General features: G+C 48.1%; 1 protein-coding gene across 2 annotated transcripts in view; it reads left to right on the top strand.

The window, feature by feature from the left end:
- The window catches only part of JAK3 (Janus kinase 3), a 224,072-nt gene that overhangs the window by 61,626 nt on the left and 144,555 nt on the right, over positions 1-17,891 (top strand). The window contains exons 3-5 of one of the 2 annotated variants that reach the window (XM_066604768.1): positions 4,963-5,086; positions 9,139-9,256; positions 12,634-12,779. In XM_066604768.1, the coding sequence (XP_066460865.1) occupies positions 4,963-5,086; positions 9,139-9,256; positions 12,634-12,779 (388 nt within the window). The remainder of the gene's footprint in view (positions 1-4,962; positions 5,087-9,138; positions 9,257-12,633; positions 12,780-17,891) is intronic. The other variant, XM_066604769.1, reaches the window with a different exon arrangement.

The following is a 17,891-nucleotide window of genomic DNA, read 5'->3' as shown; positions in this document are numbered from 1 at the left end:
TGCGGCCCTCCCCTTATAACTACTTATCTCTGCGGCCCTCCCCTTATAACTACTTATCTCTGCGGCCCTCCCCTTATAACTACTTATCTCTGCGGCCCTCCCCTTATAACTACTTATCTCTGCGGCCCTCCCCTTATAACTACTTATCTCTGCGGCCCTCCCCTTATAACTACTTATCTCTGCGGCCCTCCCCTTATAACTACTTATCTCTGCGGCCCTCCCCTTATAACTACTTATCTCTGCGGCCCTCCCCTTATAACTACTTATCTCTGCGGCCCTCCCCTTATAACTACTTATCTCTGCGGCCCTCCCCTTATAACTACTTATCTCTGCGGCCCTCCCCTTATAACTACTTATCTCTGCGGCCCTCCCCTTATAACTACTTATCTGTGCGGCCCTCCCCTTATAACTACTTATCTGTGCGGCCCTCCCCTTATAACTACTTATCTGTGCGGCCCTCCCCTTATAACTACTTATCTGTGCGGCCCTCCCCTTATAACTACTTATCTGTGCGGCCCTCCCCTTATAACTACTTATCTGTGCGGCCCTCCCCTTATAACTACTTATCTCTGCGGCCCTCCCCTTATAACTACTTATCTCTGCGGCCCTCCCCTTATAACTACTTATCTCTGCGGCCCTCCCCTTATAACTACTTATCTGTGCGGCCCTCCCCTTATAACTACTTATCTGTGCGGCCCTCCCCTTATAACTACTTATCTGTGCGGCCCTCCCCTTATAACTACTTATCTGTGCGGCCCTCCCCTTATAACTACTTATCTGTGCGGCCCTCCCCTTATAACTACTTATCTGTGCGGCCCTCCCCTTATAACTACTTATCTGTGCGGCCCTCCCCTTATAACTACTTATCTCTGCGGCCCTCCCCTTATAACTACTTATCTCTGCGGCCCTCCCCTTATAACTACTTATCTGTGATGAATACTTGTGCCATGACATCAATGGTGATGCAAATAAGGGAGATGGAATAAAAGCTCTACAGTGCCACCTATTGGGCTCGGCTCTAAGATTATTTTTTCACATAAAATTGATATAAACACTCTGTCAGAAACTCCGCCCCCCAGAAGAAGCTGCCATTCTGCTGCAGACCATGGCATGCGGTTCCATCTCAGACAGATCTGTAAATGATGAGAGTTGTGGTGATTAGATGGACGGTCACCGGAGGCCCTAAAAGTGGTGTCGTCCCCCCCCCCCCCCCCCCCCCCTATAAGAGGCTCTCGGAGGCTCCTTGTGTGTAGTGAGTAAAAGAAATGAAAAAGGAGGGTGGAGCGAGACCCAGTGAGGTGGTGGAATATTTATGGAGTACAAAGTGTTTCCAATGATGGAGTATCTCGAATGGTGGAGGTGCTGCCCACCAGATGACGCTCCACCAGGGCAGGCGTGAGTGTAGCGAAAAGGATGTGAAAAAAACTGGTAGAGGGTTGCGCCTCCATACCAGTTTTTTTCACATCCTTTCCCCTTGTGTGTAGTGACCTCTTCCACTTGTATAGTGGCCCAAAGGATACTACAGGGTAGTCAAATAGTCAGAAAGTCCTTAATACCCGACTATGAGCTCCTGCGGAGACATAGAACGTATCTTGTAGGACAGAGATCATGTCTTTCCCCTAAATTACAGGGTAAAGCTATTCTGCCCAGCAACAGCTCGCTTCAAATTGGCTGTTTGCTAATACATTTCTGATTGGTTGGAGGGGGAGGAGTTTAGACAAGCCTGGGAAAGTGAGTAGGGTGAGGCAGGAAGTAAGGCAAGAGAGAGAAAAGTGCAGGAAAGACTGCAGGAAGTGAAGGAGGAGTCAGAGAGGAGTTGGTGGTATGGGGTGAATCAGGTGGAGGTAGACTGCAGAGCTGCAGCAGACTCACCTAAACAGAGGGTATAAGCAGGAGGAAAGCACCAGAGAACAGGAAAAAGAACTAAACCAAGTCTGCATAACTGAGTGTAACTTACCCCTGAAAGTGTCAAGAATCAGAGGAAGTTCAGTTGAGCCGGCCTGCTTTAGTCACCCCCATACTTCTACGAATAACTCTTTGGAGGAAACCCCCAGATAACTGAGACTGGCGGGCTCATCCTTACTAACAGTGAGAGTAGAAGGAGGTTTATGTGATATTCCAACCCTCAGGATTACTATAAAAGTAATACTTGACTAAAATCTGCCAAGTGTGGACTGTGCATTGTTCACCGTTACCAGCGTTGAGTAAACTGTGTACCTTCGGTTTACCACAAAAGCTACGAGGACTCGTCTCATTATTTCATCCTCCAACAACACGAGTTCCCCTGAAAGGTACCGGCGTCACATGACACTACACCCGAATACCCCAACACCATTTCTGTTATTAGCACTGTGTGCAGCTGAGTTACGCCCTGCACGGCCCTTGCAGTAGGAGAGGGTACAGAGTCACCATTGACAATACCATTTTACCCCGAGGCCTCCCCTCGCAACGGCTTGGCGCCACTCGGCCGCTGCACTTCTTGAGCACTAGGCGCCTCTACAACACAGAGAAGAGATTTCACTTTGTTACCATAGTCTGAGAGGGGCGCATTAATGGGATGTGAGAAGCTGGATGGTCACATTGATGAATTGTTACCCACCGGATGTTCTGACCAGACTGTTAGAGGGTGTTGGGACCAGTGGATGTGTGAGGGCACACAAGGTGATCGGGCTCAGGATGCCCCCTACAGGCCACCAGTAGAGAGGAGCATCTGATCGTCCGACAAGCACCAGCAGCTCCAACTGTTTCATTGTCCACTATACAAGTGGCGCCATTGTTACACCCTGTGTCTGTCAGAACCATTTCCAGGCACTTGGCTGAAGGACATTTTGGCTCAATCCTGCCTTTGCTGTGGAGTGGCACACTGCCCCCTGCTGGTGTGATGGTCTGGGGGGGTCATTGTATACGACAGTCGTCACCCCTAGTAGTGGTATGAGGGACAATGACAGATCAGCGATATGTTCAGGTCATCCTGCAGCCACATGTGTTACGCTCGTGCTCGGCCGCACACACAAGGGGGGGTCACAGGAAGCCCCCACAACATTGTCACACTTCCATGGCTGCCTGGTCACCAGATTTATCCTCAATAGAACATGCATTATGACCATCTGGGACACCAACTTCCACAGACTGAGTTTGCATGATCTAGAGGCTGATTTCCAGCAAATGTGGAGGATACCATACAGAAGGTGGTACAACAGGGTACTAGAGCCTTCATGCCCTCCATATCACATCTTGTATCCAAGCTAGAGGCGGTATAACAGGGTACTAGAGCCTCATGCCCCCCCCCCCCCCCGTATCACATCTTGTATCCAAGCTAGAGGCGGTACAACAGGGTACTACAGCCTCCATGCCTGCCTGTATTACATCTTGTATCTGTCAGGATGTGCTGCTGGGATCTGTTGTACTATGTACTCGTAGCAGCACAGCTACAGGTGGTTGAGGGTTAACTGAGCTGGGTGGGTGTGGTACTTCCTGCTAGCCAATCTCCTGGGTCTGTGCTCACAGCATACAGCAGCCAAAATGCAACCACTATTAACAGATGATAAGCTGAATATAAATACCAGGTATTGGTTGACATTTTGTACAAAACATGGAAGCTAGCGGGCCAACTTCACGGCTCCTGGTTATACCGCTAGTCCCTACACTAACCAAGAGTCCAGCAGCACGAGACACAGTTCACACAGCACTCTGCACAGGACAGGACACAGATAGCAGGACACACAGCAAGCTGACACAAAACTGACAGAATATAAACGGACATGAACCAGCAGGTCACAGATGACACAACAAGCTTGCATCAAGAACAGGACAGAGCACTGGACACAGCCAGCTGCAACATATAGAAACCCAGACAGACTCCACCCAAAGCTCACATGCACACAGATGAAACTCACAGCAAGTCTGTGTCCTCATACCAGGGAATAGACAGTCAGCCACAGAGCTGACATAGGGGGCTGTGTCAGGGATCCACCAACTGACACACTGGAAGCAGAGAGACACAACAGACCTACTTACAAACACAGATCAGAGTGGAAACAAGCTGAACATGACTGCTCACCCTGGGGACCCAGCCAGACTGACCAGGAGCTGGGTTTATATGTGAGCACAGACCCAGGAGATTGGCTAGCAGGTAGTACCACACCCAGCCAGCTCAATTAACCCTCAACCACCTGTAGCTGTGCTGCTAGGAGTACATAGTACAACAGATCCCAGCAGCATATCCTGACAGTATCCAAGCTAGAGGCGGTACAAGAGGGTACTAGAGCCTCCATGCCTTCTGTATAACATCTTGTATCCAAGCTAGAGGCGGTACAGCAGGGTACTAGAGCTTCCATGCCCGTCCATATCACATCTTGTATCCAAGCTAGAGGCAGTACAACAGGGTACTAGAGCCTCCATGCACAACTGTATCACATGTTGTATCCAAGCTAGAGGAGGTACAACGGTGCTAGCGCCTCCCTACAAGAGGTCGGTTCTCCACAATAAATGGTCCTCTTGTTCTGATATTGTGATCACTTTCCTTCCTCTCTGACGACTTCTTCTCGGGGATCGGTTGTGTCAATGACTGTAGTTTAATCTCCAATTGATGCAAGTTGCTGTTCCACAGTTACTAAGGTCCGGCTGTCAGAACCATGCGATCCGCTGTGCCTCGTGAGAGTCTTGTGTGCTGCCAATGCCCATGCTCTCTTGGCCCGTGTGCCCGTGTGATCCGTGCCCACATAGTGCATGCTGCCATGTTTTTGTTTTTCCTAGCGAGTAATGTGCACGCAAAAAGCCCACTGGTGTGCGTGAATAGGAATCCATGGGCTGTTGGCATCACACCGCGATGCGCAATGACAATGCGATCGTGTGGCAGCTGAAGACCCAATGTATCATCTGTGGTATTTTCTTAAATCCATAAAAGTTACCTGAGACGTCTCCTGACTTTCTTCCTGTTTTCCTTTTCTTCCTGTCCGCCAGGAATCCTGCCGGTCTATCACTCCTTGTTCGCACTGGCATCTCCGGACCTGAAGACTTGGTATAACCCAAATCACGTATTCACCGTGGATGGAGGGATGGCTCATGTCCTGGTGTATCGCATCAGGTGATGCATTGCTGTCTTATCATTGGACCCACTGGACCTTCTGCTCACCATACGGTGAAGGAGATCTGCGCTGAGGCCCGCACGGCACGCTGATAGAATTGGACCATGTGTAATTTCCCTCTTTCATGGTCTTTGTGTTTTATTATATCAGCAGGAGGGTTAAAGGGACGATCACCTACTTGTAGACCTCCGAGCGGAGTCTGGGATGTGTCAGCGCTGGAAGCATTGAGCGGGGCTGCGCAGTAGTTGGCGTTCTAATTTTATAATGGGCGAACTACTTGGCAGCGTCACTCAGTCCACTGCACTTCCAGCCCTCTCATCGGGGGCACAATGGGGAAGGTAAGGTTAACGCTTACACCCCGGACTCAGTGGGGCACCGACTTTACGCCATAAGCTTAGCTCATTGGTCTAAAAGTAGGTGACAGTCTGATTAAGATGACCTAAGCACATTACTTAGCTGTTGGCCAAAAGCCCATTTTTCGGACAGTTATCCCTCCCAACTCACCAATACATACACCAACTCAACTTGTATCTGGGGAGACTGGAGAGAAAGCTACCGCCAAGTATCTCTACCTGATTCTTACCTCCCATGACCTCTGTCGTCAGAGAGTTGGAAGGCCACCATACAGATGATCGTCCGCTCCCCCCAACATTGACTGATTCAACCAATCTATATCCAGTTTAATATGTGCAACCACCCTAAGATAGCAGTGGGACCAGCAAGGGCCCAGAGGGCTGGGGACAACTCTAGTGGCCCAGTACAACGGGGCCCCTCCTTAATGGTGTGTATGCTCAGTCTGGTGTTGTCAGTATCTTTCATGTTGCAAGAATGGTGTGCATTGCAAAGCTGCAGCACTGAAAGAGTTAAGTGTCTGTTATGTGGATGACTGTCTGGTTTTGTATCTTCTTGTCCGTCACATGGTGATGCTAGATATGTGTTCTGAGTCTGCGCCGGAGAGAGTTCTGCCTGAGAGACGAGTGCAAGGCAGCTGTGTGTGGTACCTTCAACCCCCAGACACCGAATGGAGGAGGCCGAGGATGGCCAGCTGTTATGTCCACTGGGCGCACCTCGCCGCAGCATGGATGCGGAAGTGGCATGGCGTTCCACAACACGCACAACTGGACAGTGAACTGAATGCGGGAAACTGGACTCACGGACAGACATAACATAGGACAAACGGCCGACCACTCACCAAACCCCGGGCACGCATAAGCCAATGGACTGCGAGGAATTCGTTTATGCAGCGGCCAATGAACTTAAGCCGTGATTTGTACATGGAAAGAGCGCACATTGAATTAATTACACTAATTGCCCATTTCGGAGCGCGGTTGCATGTTTTTAGGTTTTTCGCACGCAAAAGTGCATTATTTACATGTGCAAAAAGTACAGTAAAATGCAAAAGCGCACGCAAATGTACTTACACCCCTGTGACAGCGGCGAGGGGCTTATTCACATAATGTACTTACACCCGTGTGACACCGGCGAGGGGCTTATTCACATAATGTACCGACACCCCTGTGACACCGGCGAGGGGCTTATTCACATAATGTACTGACACCCCTGTGACTACGGCGAGGGGCTTATTCACATAAATGTACTTACACCTGTGTGACACCGGCGAGGGGCTTATTCACATAAATGTACTTACACCCCTGTGACAGCGGCGAGGGGCTTATTCACATAATGTACTTACACCCCTGTGACACCGGCGAGGGGCTTATTCACATAAATGTACTTACACCCGTGTGACACCGGCGGGGGGCTTATTCACATAATTGTACTTACACCCCTGTGACACCGGCAAGGGGCTTATTCACATAATGTACTGACACCCCTGTGACTACGGCGAGGGGCTTATTCACATAAATGTACTTACACCTGTGTGACACCGGCGGGGGGCTTATTCATATAAATGTACTTACACCCCTGTGACAGCGGCGAGGGGCTTATTCACATAAATGTACTTACACCCCTGTGACAGCGGCGAGGGGCTTATTCACATAATGTACTTACACCCCTGTGACACCGGCGAGGGGCTTATTCACATAAATGTACTTACACCCGTGTGACACCGGCGGGGGGCTTATTCACATAATTGTACTTACACCCCTGTGACACCGGCAAGGGGCTTATTCACATAATGTACTTACACCCGTGTGACACCGGCGAGGGGCTTATTCACATAATGTACCGACACCCCTGTGACACCGGCGAGGGGCTTATTCACATAATGTACTGACACCCCTGTGACTACGGCGAGGGGCTTATTCACATAAATGTACTTACACCCGTGTGACACCGGCGAGGGGCTTATTCACATAAATGTACTTACACCCCTGTGACACCGGCGGGGGGCTTATTCATATAAATGTACTTACACCCCTGTGACAGCGGCGAGGGGCTTATTCACATAATGTACTTACACCCCTGTGACACCGGCGAGGGGCTTATTCACATAAATGTACTTACACCCGTGTGACACCGGCGGGGGGCTTATTCACATAATTGTACTTACACCCCTGTGACACCGGCAAGGGGCTTATTCACATAATGCACTTACACCCCTGTGACACCGGCGAGGGGCTTATTCACATAATGTACTTACACCCGTGTGACATCAGTGTGTATAATGTGTGCAATACTCAATGAATAGCACCCATTGATTTCAGCAGGTTCGTTCCCATCAGCGTATTTTGTCCTTGCAGGCAGATATGCAGCATTTTCTATTTTCATGCAGATTCTGTACAGAAATGGCCAAATTAAACTAACTAGAAGTGAAATCACAGAAAAGAGAAATATAAACAGAGAAACAAGTATCCCAGAAGGCGGCCGGATACTGACTGCTAGAGCTGAGAGATAAATACTTAATCAGTCCACTGAGCTCAGGAATGTGACAGGTTTATGATGTGTCTTATCTCTCCCTCAGATGCAGCGCCACCTAGTGGATGGCAACATTATAACAAGTCAAGTTCTGAATTTATCTGGAGTTTAAAAACAAATGATTGGGCGAGGACGTCCCTCTCGACCTCCTTCAGACCTTCTCATATTTTAAGTGCAAAACAGTTTCACAAGAACAAACATACGAGGGATTTTTTGCGTGCGTAATACGTAATGAAGAAACTATTGATTTCAATGGGTTTGTTCACATGGGTGGATTTTGCGCGCATTTCTTTCACACAGCGCGCTCTGTTCTCCTAAGCAGTTGAGCATGACAATCGCACATATTGAACTCATTAACTAAATTGGCCATTACAATGCATGGCAGCATGCTGGCAGATCTCTTTTCAGTTCGCAAATGCGCACGATTTGGCGTGCAAAAAGTACCGTAAGAAACGCACTTCTACGTGCAAATAAGCAGCTCCCATTGTGCAAATTTGTGGTGCAAACATGCATGTAAATGCGGTTACGCCTGCGTGCCCCCGGCATGAAGCGGTATTTTCCAACTCCGGTCGTCGCGACCCAATAGGTCAGTTTTCGGATTTCCTCAGTATTGGCAGCCGATGCGTGATCAGACGCAGCGAGAGGCGAGCGCTCATGTCACTGTTAACCTCGTGAGCGTTCAGACAGGCAGAGAACGTCCCTGGATGGCGGCTTCTTGCTCAGCGCTTCAGCTTCTATGTGCGGTGCTGAGCGGGCCGCGGTCACACAACAGTCCCGCCATGCCGCCATGTTTTTATGCTGGCTGAAGGTCATCGCTAGCGAATAGTCAACCATTTTTTGCATTTACACGGAACAATTATCACTCAACTTAGTTTGTTTTGCCCTTAATTGTTGTCAGCGCAGACATTGCCACAAGTGTTCTCCGTAGGGTGTCCTGACAACATGGCCCGCCGGGGCTCTGAGGAACGCAGCCGCTCTAAAGGATGCCGGGACTAGTTTTAAAAAATCATGAAAAATATTTTACAAGCATTTTCAAAAATGCCACCAAATTAAAGTATGTGTGCAGGAGACCGTGGAGAGGGCGCGGCGTCTGCACAGGAGGACGGCAGCCATTCTCGGGTTGGCCGCTGTGTTTGCTCCGGACTAATCACTTTCTGTATGTTTGCTGAAGGTTCTTCTTTCCTGGTTGGATTGGGACAAACGAACAAAAATCTGCACGCTGCAGCCTCCTGAATTTGGCTCCTGAGCCCATCCTCAGCTTTCAGGTCATAGACTACCTGTTTGCTCAGGTGAGTTATAACACAAGACGGCATCCTGCTACTTACTGTAGCGGCCGGTATGTACTATAGAGGAGTGCTGCGCAAGAAATGTCACTGTGCTCTATTCTCTCATATGTTGGAAGAATAATCAAACTCAGTGGACACCACACAAATAATAGTGGTACAGGGGGCACTGCAATTACACCATGCATGTATAGCGAGCAGACAAATGTGCATCTGCCTGTTCCTATACATGCGCATCTACCTGTTCTTATACATGCACATCTGCCTGTTCCTATACATGCACATCTGCCTGTTCCTTTACATGCACATCTGCCTGTTCCTTTACATGCACATCTGCCTCTTCCTATACTTGTACATCAGCTTGTTGCTATATATGCACATCTGCCTGTTCCTATACATGCACATCTGCCTGTTCCTATACATGCACATTTGCCTGTTCCTATACATGCACATCTGCCTGTTCCTATACTTGTACATCTGCCTGTTCCTATACATGCACATCTGCCTGCTCCTATACATGCACATCTGCATGTTCCTATACATGCACATCTGCCTGTTCCTATACATGCACATCTGCCTGTTCCTATACATGCACATCTGCCTGTTCCTATACATGCACATCTGCCTGTTCCTATACATGCACATCTGCCTGTTCCTATACATGCACATTTGCCTGTTCCTATACATGCACATCTGCCTGTTCCTATACATGCACATCTGCCTGTTCCTATACATGCACATCTGCCTGTTCCTATACATGCACATCTGCCTGTTCCTATACATGCACATCTGCCTGTTCCGATACATGCACATCTGCCTGTTCCTATACATGCACATCTGCCTGTTCCTATACATGCACATCTGCCTGTTCCTATACATGCACATCTACCTGTTCCTATACATGCAAATCTGCCTGTTCCCATACAGGTGCATCTACCTGTTCCTATACATGCACATCTGCCTGTTCCTATACATGCAAATCTGCCTGTTCCTATACATGCACATCTGCCTGTTCCTATACATGCACATCTGCCTGTTCCTATACATGCACATCTGCCTGTTCCTATACATGCACATCTGCCTGTTCCTATACATGCACATCTGCCTGTTCCTATACATGCACATCTGCCTGTTCCTATACATGCACATCTCCCTGTTCCTATACATGCACATCTGCCTGTTCCTATACATGCACATCTGCCTGTTCCTATACATGCACATCTGCGTCATCCTATACATGCACATCTACCTGTTCCTATACATGCAAATCTGCCTGTTCCCATACAGGTGCATCTGCCTGTTCCTATACATGCGCATCTGCCTGCTCCTGTACATGCACATCTGCATGTTCCTATACATGCACATCTGCCTGTTCCTATACATGCACATCTGCCTGTTCCTATACATGCACATTTGCCTGTTCCTATACATGCACATCTGCCTGTTCCTATACATGCACATCTGCCTGTTCCTATACATGCACATCTGCCTGTTCCTATACATGCACATCTGCCTGTTCCCATACAGGTGCATCTACCTGTTCCTATACATGCACATCTGCCTGTTCCTATACATGCACATCTGCCTGTTCCTATACATGCACATCTGCCTGTTCCTATACATGCACATCTGCCTGTTCCTATACATGCACATCTGCCTGTTCCTATACATGCACATCTGCCTGTTCCTATACATGCACATTTGCCTGTTCCTATACATGCACATCTGCCTGTTCCTATACATGCACATCTGCCTGTTCCTATACATGCACATCTGCCTGTTCCTATACATGCACATCTGCCTGTTCCCATACAGGTGCATCTACCTGTTCCTATACATGCACATCTGCCTGTTCCTATACATGCACATCTGCCTGTTCCTATACATGCACATCTGCCTGTTCCTATACATGCACATCTGCCTGTTCCTATACATGCACATCTGCCTGTTCCTATACATGCACATCTGCCTGTTCCTATACATGCACACCTGCCTGTTCCTATACATGCACATCTGCCTGTTCCTATACATGCACATCTACCTGTTCCCATACATGCAAATCTGCCTGTTCCCATACATGCAAATCTGCCTGTTCCCATACAGGCGCATCTGCCTGTTCCTATACAGGTGCATCTGCCTGTTCCTATACATGCACATCTGCCTGTTCCTATACATGCACATCTGCCTGTTCCTATACATGCACATCTGCCTGTTCCTATACATGCACATCTGCCTGTTCCTATACATGCACATCTGCCTGTTCCTATACATGCACATCTGCCTGTTCCTATACATGCACATCTGCCAGTTCCTATACATGCACATCTGCCAGTTCCTATACATGTACATCTGCCTGTTCCTATACATGTACATCTGCCTGTTCCTATACATGCACATCTGCCTGTTCCTTTTATGCACATCTGCCTGTTCCTATACATCTAAGGTACACACCGTCACATTTTTTATTCTCTTACATGCTATCACTCTTGTTTTTTACATGTTATTATGCTAGATGGCCTATTATATTGCAGCCACTCAGGCGAGGGACATAGACAGCAGTTCAGGCTTTACTTCTTTGCGCTTTCTTTTGCCTGAATACTGTATACGTTCAATCCTGCTGGGTTTATATAGCAAACTGGTCGGCCACGTGTCCAAAATCAGCTAATGGGTTTTTACTAATTGTGTACTTAGATAGTAACATAGTAACATAGTTCGTTAGGCTGAATGAAGACAATGCCCATCTAGTCCAGCCTGTTAGCCTCCTGTGTTGTTGATCCTTCTGTTGACCTCACTAACATCCCACAATGGCAGAGCCCCCCCCATCCTTCCCCTCCGTCTTGCCCTGTGACTGTCGGCATAACCTCGGAGTCCTGATTTTGCACATGTTGGATATTTGGGCTTTTCTGCTCTGTAAGTATAATTTCACATCTGTGTTGGAACCTCGGAGGTTCAGATCTGGTACAAAATACTGAAAGAAAGTGTTGCATGCCGCTTTTTCTTCGGGCGATAAGCTGGGCAGCTGAGCGGAGACATAACGGACCGCATGGTCAATGGGGTGGGCTCGGCGCTGTTCAGGTCCGTCATAATACAGAGACGTTCGGCCAATGAATGCCCCATCCTGCTGCCCAAATGGAGCAAGAAACCGAACCTGTGCCGCAAATGTGAAGCCTCTGTAAGAAGACCTAGCATGCCGGCATATACACAAGAAGTATCGAGCCTGCCTCCTACTGTATGCCTAAGAGATCGTCCCTCCGCTCCTTGTAGCATGCGCTTTACATTGTAAGCACCGCTCTCTGACAGATGAATGCTAATCTATAAATGAGGGTATTGTGAGTAAACCAAATACAAGTTGTGCAAAACTGATAAGAGTTCTGTCATTCTAGTATCGGAGTGACTTCATAAATGGAAGGATACAACTGCCTGGAAGCATTGATGCCCAGGAACAATGCCTAGCCCTTGCGGTCCTAGATATGATGAGACTGGCGCAAGAAAATGACAAGACCCCCAAGCAAATCCTCCATAGTATAAGGTGAGCCAGAATTAAAGGGTCACTCCAGCAAAAGGACATTACCTCCCCCCCCTTCACCCAATTGCCTATAAGACTCGGAAGGTCTCCTCTGTGTATTCCAGTCAGTTCCATGAAGTGCAGCCCGTCTGATGCTTATTCAGCACCACAGAAAAAGTAACAGCAGCACTACCATGTTACCACATTAGTGGCAGGTTCCTGCGATCAATGTGGCAAAGCTTCACCAGCGAGGGAATCAGACTCCTGTGATTCCAAATTATCCATATAGTATCAGCAAGAAATCAGTGAGCAGCAACCTGAAAGAGCCCTGCGTGGGCTGAAACGTGGTGTATTGATGGAGTAAATAAAGAAGCACCAACTGGGTGCAATTTTAAGGAAGACGCTCAGGTTGCTGCTCACTGATTTCTTGCTTATTCAGCACCATCTTGGGAGTGAGATTTATTTTTTTACTTTCACATCAATCCCATGATGCATCAGCACAGCATTAACTGGAGGGCGGAGGTTAATTATCATTACCTTCTATCTTTACCTATAAAAGCTGCAGGCCCTCAGTATACAGTCAGGAGGGTGAGCAGTGATCTCCTCTATTGTACCTGTGTGACAGGAGCTGTGTGATCATCAGTAAAGGCCCATTTACACCAGCTGATGATCACTAAAAAAACCCGCTAATCTGCGTTCGTTTTAGCGATAATCGGTGTGTGTAAATATGCACCCATTGTCCGCTTTTCGGGCACTGCTGGCTGATTATTAAATTCAGTCCAACCTAAAAATCCTTGGTCAGCCTTATCAGATGTGCTGATAGCATTGTTTCCACTGGAGAACAAAGGATCTGAGCGCAGATAAGAGCCTCTGGCTACTAACTGCATTCAGGGAAGGCTTCATTTGGATACATAATTGGTATTTCGGTAGCTGAGTAGATACTTAAATACCAAGGATCACATACCAATTATTTACGCAAAATGATTGCCCAAAGCTGTCACTGTCCATGAGCGATCATCGGCCGATGTTGGCCAGCCGTAACAGGGCTTGTGTTCCCCTGTTGGCAGTTTCTGTGGTAGATCCATGTAACCGCATCACACAAACTGAGAATCTGACTAGAAAATCCATAACCCAAGTAAATCTAAGCGGGTGAGAACTGAGGTCACAAGGGCGTATATATATATACTGGGAGATGGCTACATCATGAATCAGTTTAAGCACAAATCACCGCAGTGGCCCTTTAAGAATAGTTTTTGGATGGGATGTTTTACCTGGAAGGTGTTGTATCAGCAACCCCTTTAATATTGCGTGCCTTCTTCATGGCTGACATGGGCGCAGTGCTGCGGTGTGAGGCATCTTCATCATACAAGGAGGCAGCAATACTCTCTCTCAATACAAACCTGTAAGAAGGATGAAACCCATTGTAGCCGGATAAATGCTACAGTGTCTAAGTCTTAGGGGGCACAGAGTCCAGATCACTGAGGTCCGTCTCCCCCTCTGCTCTTCCTTAGGCCTCATGCCCACCGGCCCACATGGTTTCCCCGTGCAGAATCCCGCAGCGGAGTCCACCCAGCCCGCAGACACGAGGCCAGAAAATACATTAGACTCACCTGTCCGGACGCTGCGGGGCTCTCCTCCGTCGCACCCGGGTCTTCATTCTTCTGCATGGCGGCGTGCCACGCGCATGTGCTGTGCATTCTTTTTTTTGTTCTTTAAACTGCGGTTTTCCCGCAATCCGCGGCACGGACGCAGTGTCAGCTGTGGATGTGCTGCAGATCCAGACAGCTACCATTAGCTTCAATGTAAGCCGCAGGAGCCGTCCACCTGAGAAAACCACATAAAAATAGAGCATGCTGCGGTTATTTTCCCGCACGTGCAATTTGTACGCCGCAGGAAGATGACATCTGCAGGCATTTATTATCCTGCGGGTGCCCAATGATTTCCCATGGGCACAGATCACACACAGATTTTGTAAACTAATTAATGCCGTGGACATGAGGCCTTAGTCAGATATCATCCGGAATACTGCGTCCAGTTCTGGGATGTATTAAGAGAAGCATAGAGTCTAGATCACGTGAGGTCATTACCCCCTCTACTCTTCCTTAGTCAGACCTCATCTGGAATACTGGGTCCAGTTCTGGGCCCCCACTTTATAAAAGACATAGGCAAACTAGAGGAAGTTCAGAGAATGGATGGATGGTGAGTGGTCTGCAAATCATGTCCTGTGAGGAATGATTAAGGGATCTGGGAATGTTTAGCAGAAGAGAAGGCTGAGAGGAGACTTAATAGCGGTCTACAAATATCTGAAGGCCTGTCACAGTGCAGAGGGATCAGCCCTATTCTCATCTGTACAAGGAAAGACTAGAAGCAATGGGATGAAACTGAAAGGGAGGAGACACAGATTACATATTAGACAGTGAGGGGGATCAATGGGTGGAACAGGTTACCACGGGAGGTGGGGAGTGCTCCTTCAATGGAAGTCTTCAGAGGCCGGACAGACATCTGTCTGGGAGGATTTAGTGATTCTGCACTGAGCCAATGACCCTGAAGAACCCGATGACTCTGAAGGACCCGATGACCCTGGAGGACCTGATGACTCTGAAGGACCCAATGACCCCAGAGGACCTGATGACCGCAGAGGACCCGATGACCCTGGAGGACCTGATGACCCCAGAGGACCCTTCCAACTCTACCAGTCTAGGATTCTATGATACTAGAGCTTATTTAGAGGATGGCATAGAGTGCTAATACTTAATTAGGAAAGTGAAGTAGAAACTAATGTTTATTTGGAGAAATACTATAGCTGCTATGGATTATTGCAGAACTGCTGAGGTTTCCTGTGCACGGGTAATGGGTATTAGGCAACTGATTTATGCACCAGTCTCTGTTGTGGCCCCTCTGGACATTGTGGTCTCTATCCTACTCATGTTGAAGGTTTGCATTACCTGATGCCATGCTAGGGGGGGCATCATGAACGAATGGCAGGGTACCTCTTACCCCGCAGAGTGGCATCTGTGTTTGGTAAAAAAGGTGAGGTATAGCACACAAGAGGTTGTTGTATTGGGTGCGGCGGTGGAGTCAGCAGCAAGTATGTGAGGTTGGTCCCTGGTTAGATGTGTCCTGACTATTTTAGTCATGTTTGTTGACCAATAACCTACACAGGTCGAGTCTTAGTGCTTTACTTTGACTTTGCGGGCTGAGCGGTACCGGTCGACTCTAACCCGATTGGTCTCCATCTATGTGTGGCAAATGCTCTCATTATCGTCTTATACGATTTATTAATGGTTTGTTTTGTTTTTCTCTTTTCCTTATTTTAGTTATTTCTAATAAAAGTTACTTTTTAATATTATTAGCTTTACGGTCCATACAGTTAAGTCTTTCTCAAGTTTATACTTGGACTTATACTTCCTTTGTAAACTCTGTGCAAGAGGTTGGGTGCAGCTGTGTGAAGCCCTGGCATCCCTGGTCAGAGCCGTCCAGTCACTTGGACCGTCACAGCGAGCTCTGGTCATGCATCCACTATAGAGAGAGATGGCGTCCGCCAGTAAAAGAGCGCGAGTGCATGCCATTGTGACCTGCTGAGAGTCCGCAGAGCAGCGCCAAGCCAGCTAATAACTGGGACCGTGAAATCATAAAGAGACTGCGGTTTGATCCTGCATGAGCCGACGGCCTTAGACGGTGTCGCCGAGCAGCAAAGCAAGCAACGTTCCGAAACCATGCACCAAGTTAAAGGAAGTCCGGCTCCACCGTCCAGATATCAGTCTTTAGATTTATCACTTGCCGTGGACTATCTGATGGGCGGCCCAATGCTGCCTGAGGATCAGCCTCTCTTAAAAAAATGCCCCATTCCACGTTTACTGACTCCTCCAGCTCAGCCCGATGGCGACGTCATGCATTCCATCATCACTGCGCATGACGCCTGTCCAGGCTGAGGAGGACTCGCAGTGCGTGCGACTGCTCGCTCAGTGTGGTGCAAGCACGGTGCCAGGGGACCCATGATGCCCCCAGCAGGTGGAGCTGCAGATGCCACTAGGCATGGAGCAATGAGGATGGAGGGAGCCCGGGCCGGCCATCCCATGGCTCACTGCTCATGGCAATGGTGAGCGATAAATCGAAACACCGACATCTGGACAGCGGAGCCAAGCTGCAAAGTAAGAAAGGTGTCCGCCGATTCCACATAAAGGTGCAGACTTCCTTTAACCCCTTAATGATGCGACCCCCTTCCCCCCCCCCCCATTTTTGTTTTTTCCTCCCCTCTTTTAAAAAAACGTAACTCCTTTATTTCTCCATCGCCGTCGCGGTCGGCGGGTTGTTTTTTGCAGGGCGAGTTGTGTTTTTCACTGGTGCCATTTAATGTAGTGAAAAGGTTTTTTAAATTTGGCGCATCTTGTTTCTGCGGCGCACAAACTGCAACACAAATGACGTGATTCCTGTATCTTGTGCGTCGTACGATCACTGCGATACCAGACTTGTGTCATTTGGGTTTTTTCGCTGTAGTACTTGTGTTTTTTCGAAGACATTTATTTTTTGGATTCTTTTCTGCCGCATCTTCTGACACCTTTATTTTTCCCTCCACCCCGTTGTGCGCGGATCACTTTCTGCGGGACGTCCTGCAGTTTCCTTTGGTACCATTTTAGAATACATACAACTTTTTGTTTGCTTTCATTACATTTTTTCTTGAAGACAGGATGACCAAAAAAAGTGCATTTTTGGCGTCCTTTTTTTTCTGATGCCGTTCCCCTTGTGCGGTAAATCATGCGTTACTTTGATAGATCGGACGTTTACGGAGGCAGCCATACTAATTATGTATTTACTCCCCTAAAACAAGTGCTATAGGGGAGTCCTTGTGCTCACACTAATGCTGTACCTCATTGTGGGGGGGTGTTAGACCCGGGAAGGACCTCTTGTCCCCCTCAGTCTTGGAGGTTGATGGATGTGGACTGCTCCCACCATAGTATCTGCTCCCGCACTACAGCCTTGGGCCCTTAGTGTCCATGAATGTTAGAGAGTTTCAGTAAGGATATTAGTTTTAGGAAGTCTTCTGTGAAAGGGATTATTATTTTTTCTAGACTTTTTCGCTGCCCTCTGTGAATTCTTTTAATTGATCTTTATTGCTCTTTTTTTTAGTCCCCCAGG

Source organism: Eleutherodactylus coqui, chromosome 5 (assembly GCF_035609145.1).
Source record: "Eleutherodactylus coqui strain aEleCoq1 chromosome 5, aEleCoq1.hap1, whole genome shotgun sequence".
NCBI classification, from domain to species: Eukaryota; Metazoa; Chordata; class Amphibia; order Anura; family Eleutherodactylidae; genus Eleutherodactylus; species Eleutherodactylus coqui.
Note: the sequence above shows the minus strand (reverse complement) of the source record. Positions and strands in the feature narration are given on the sequence as shown.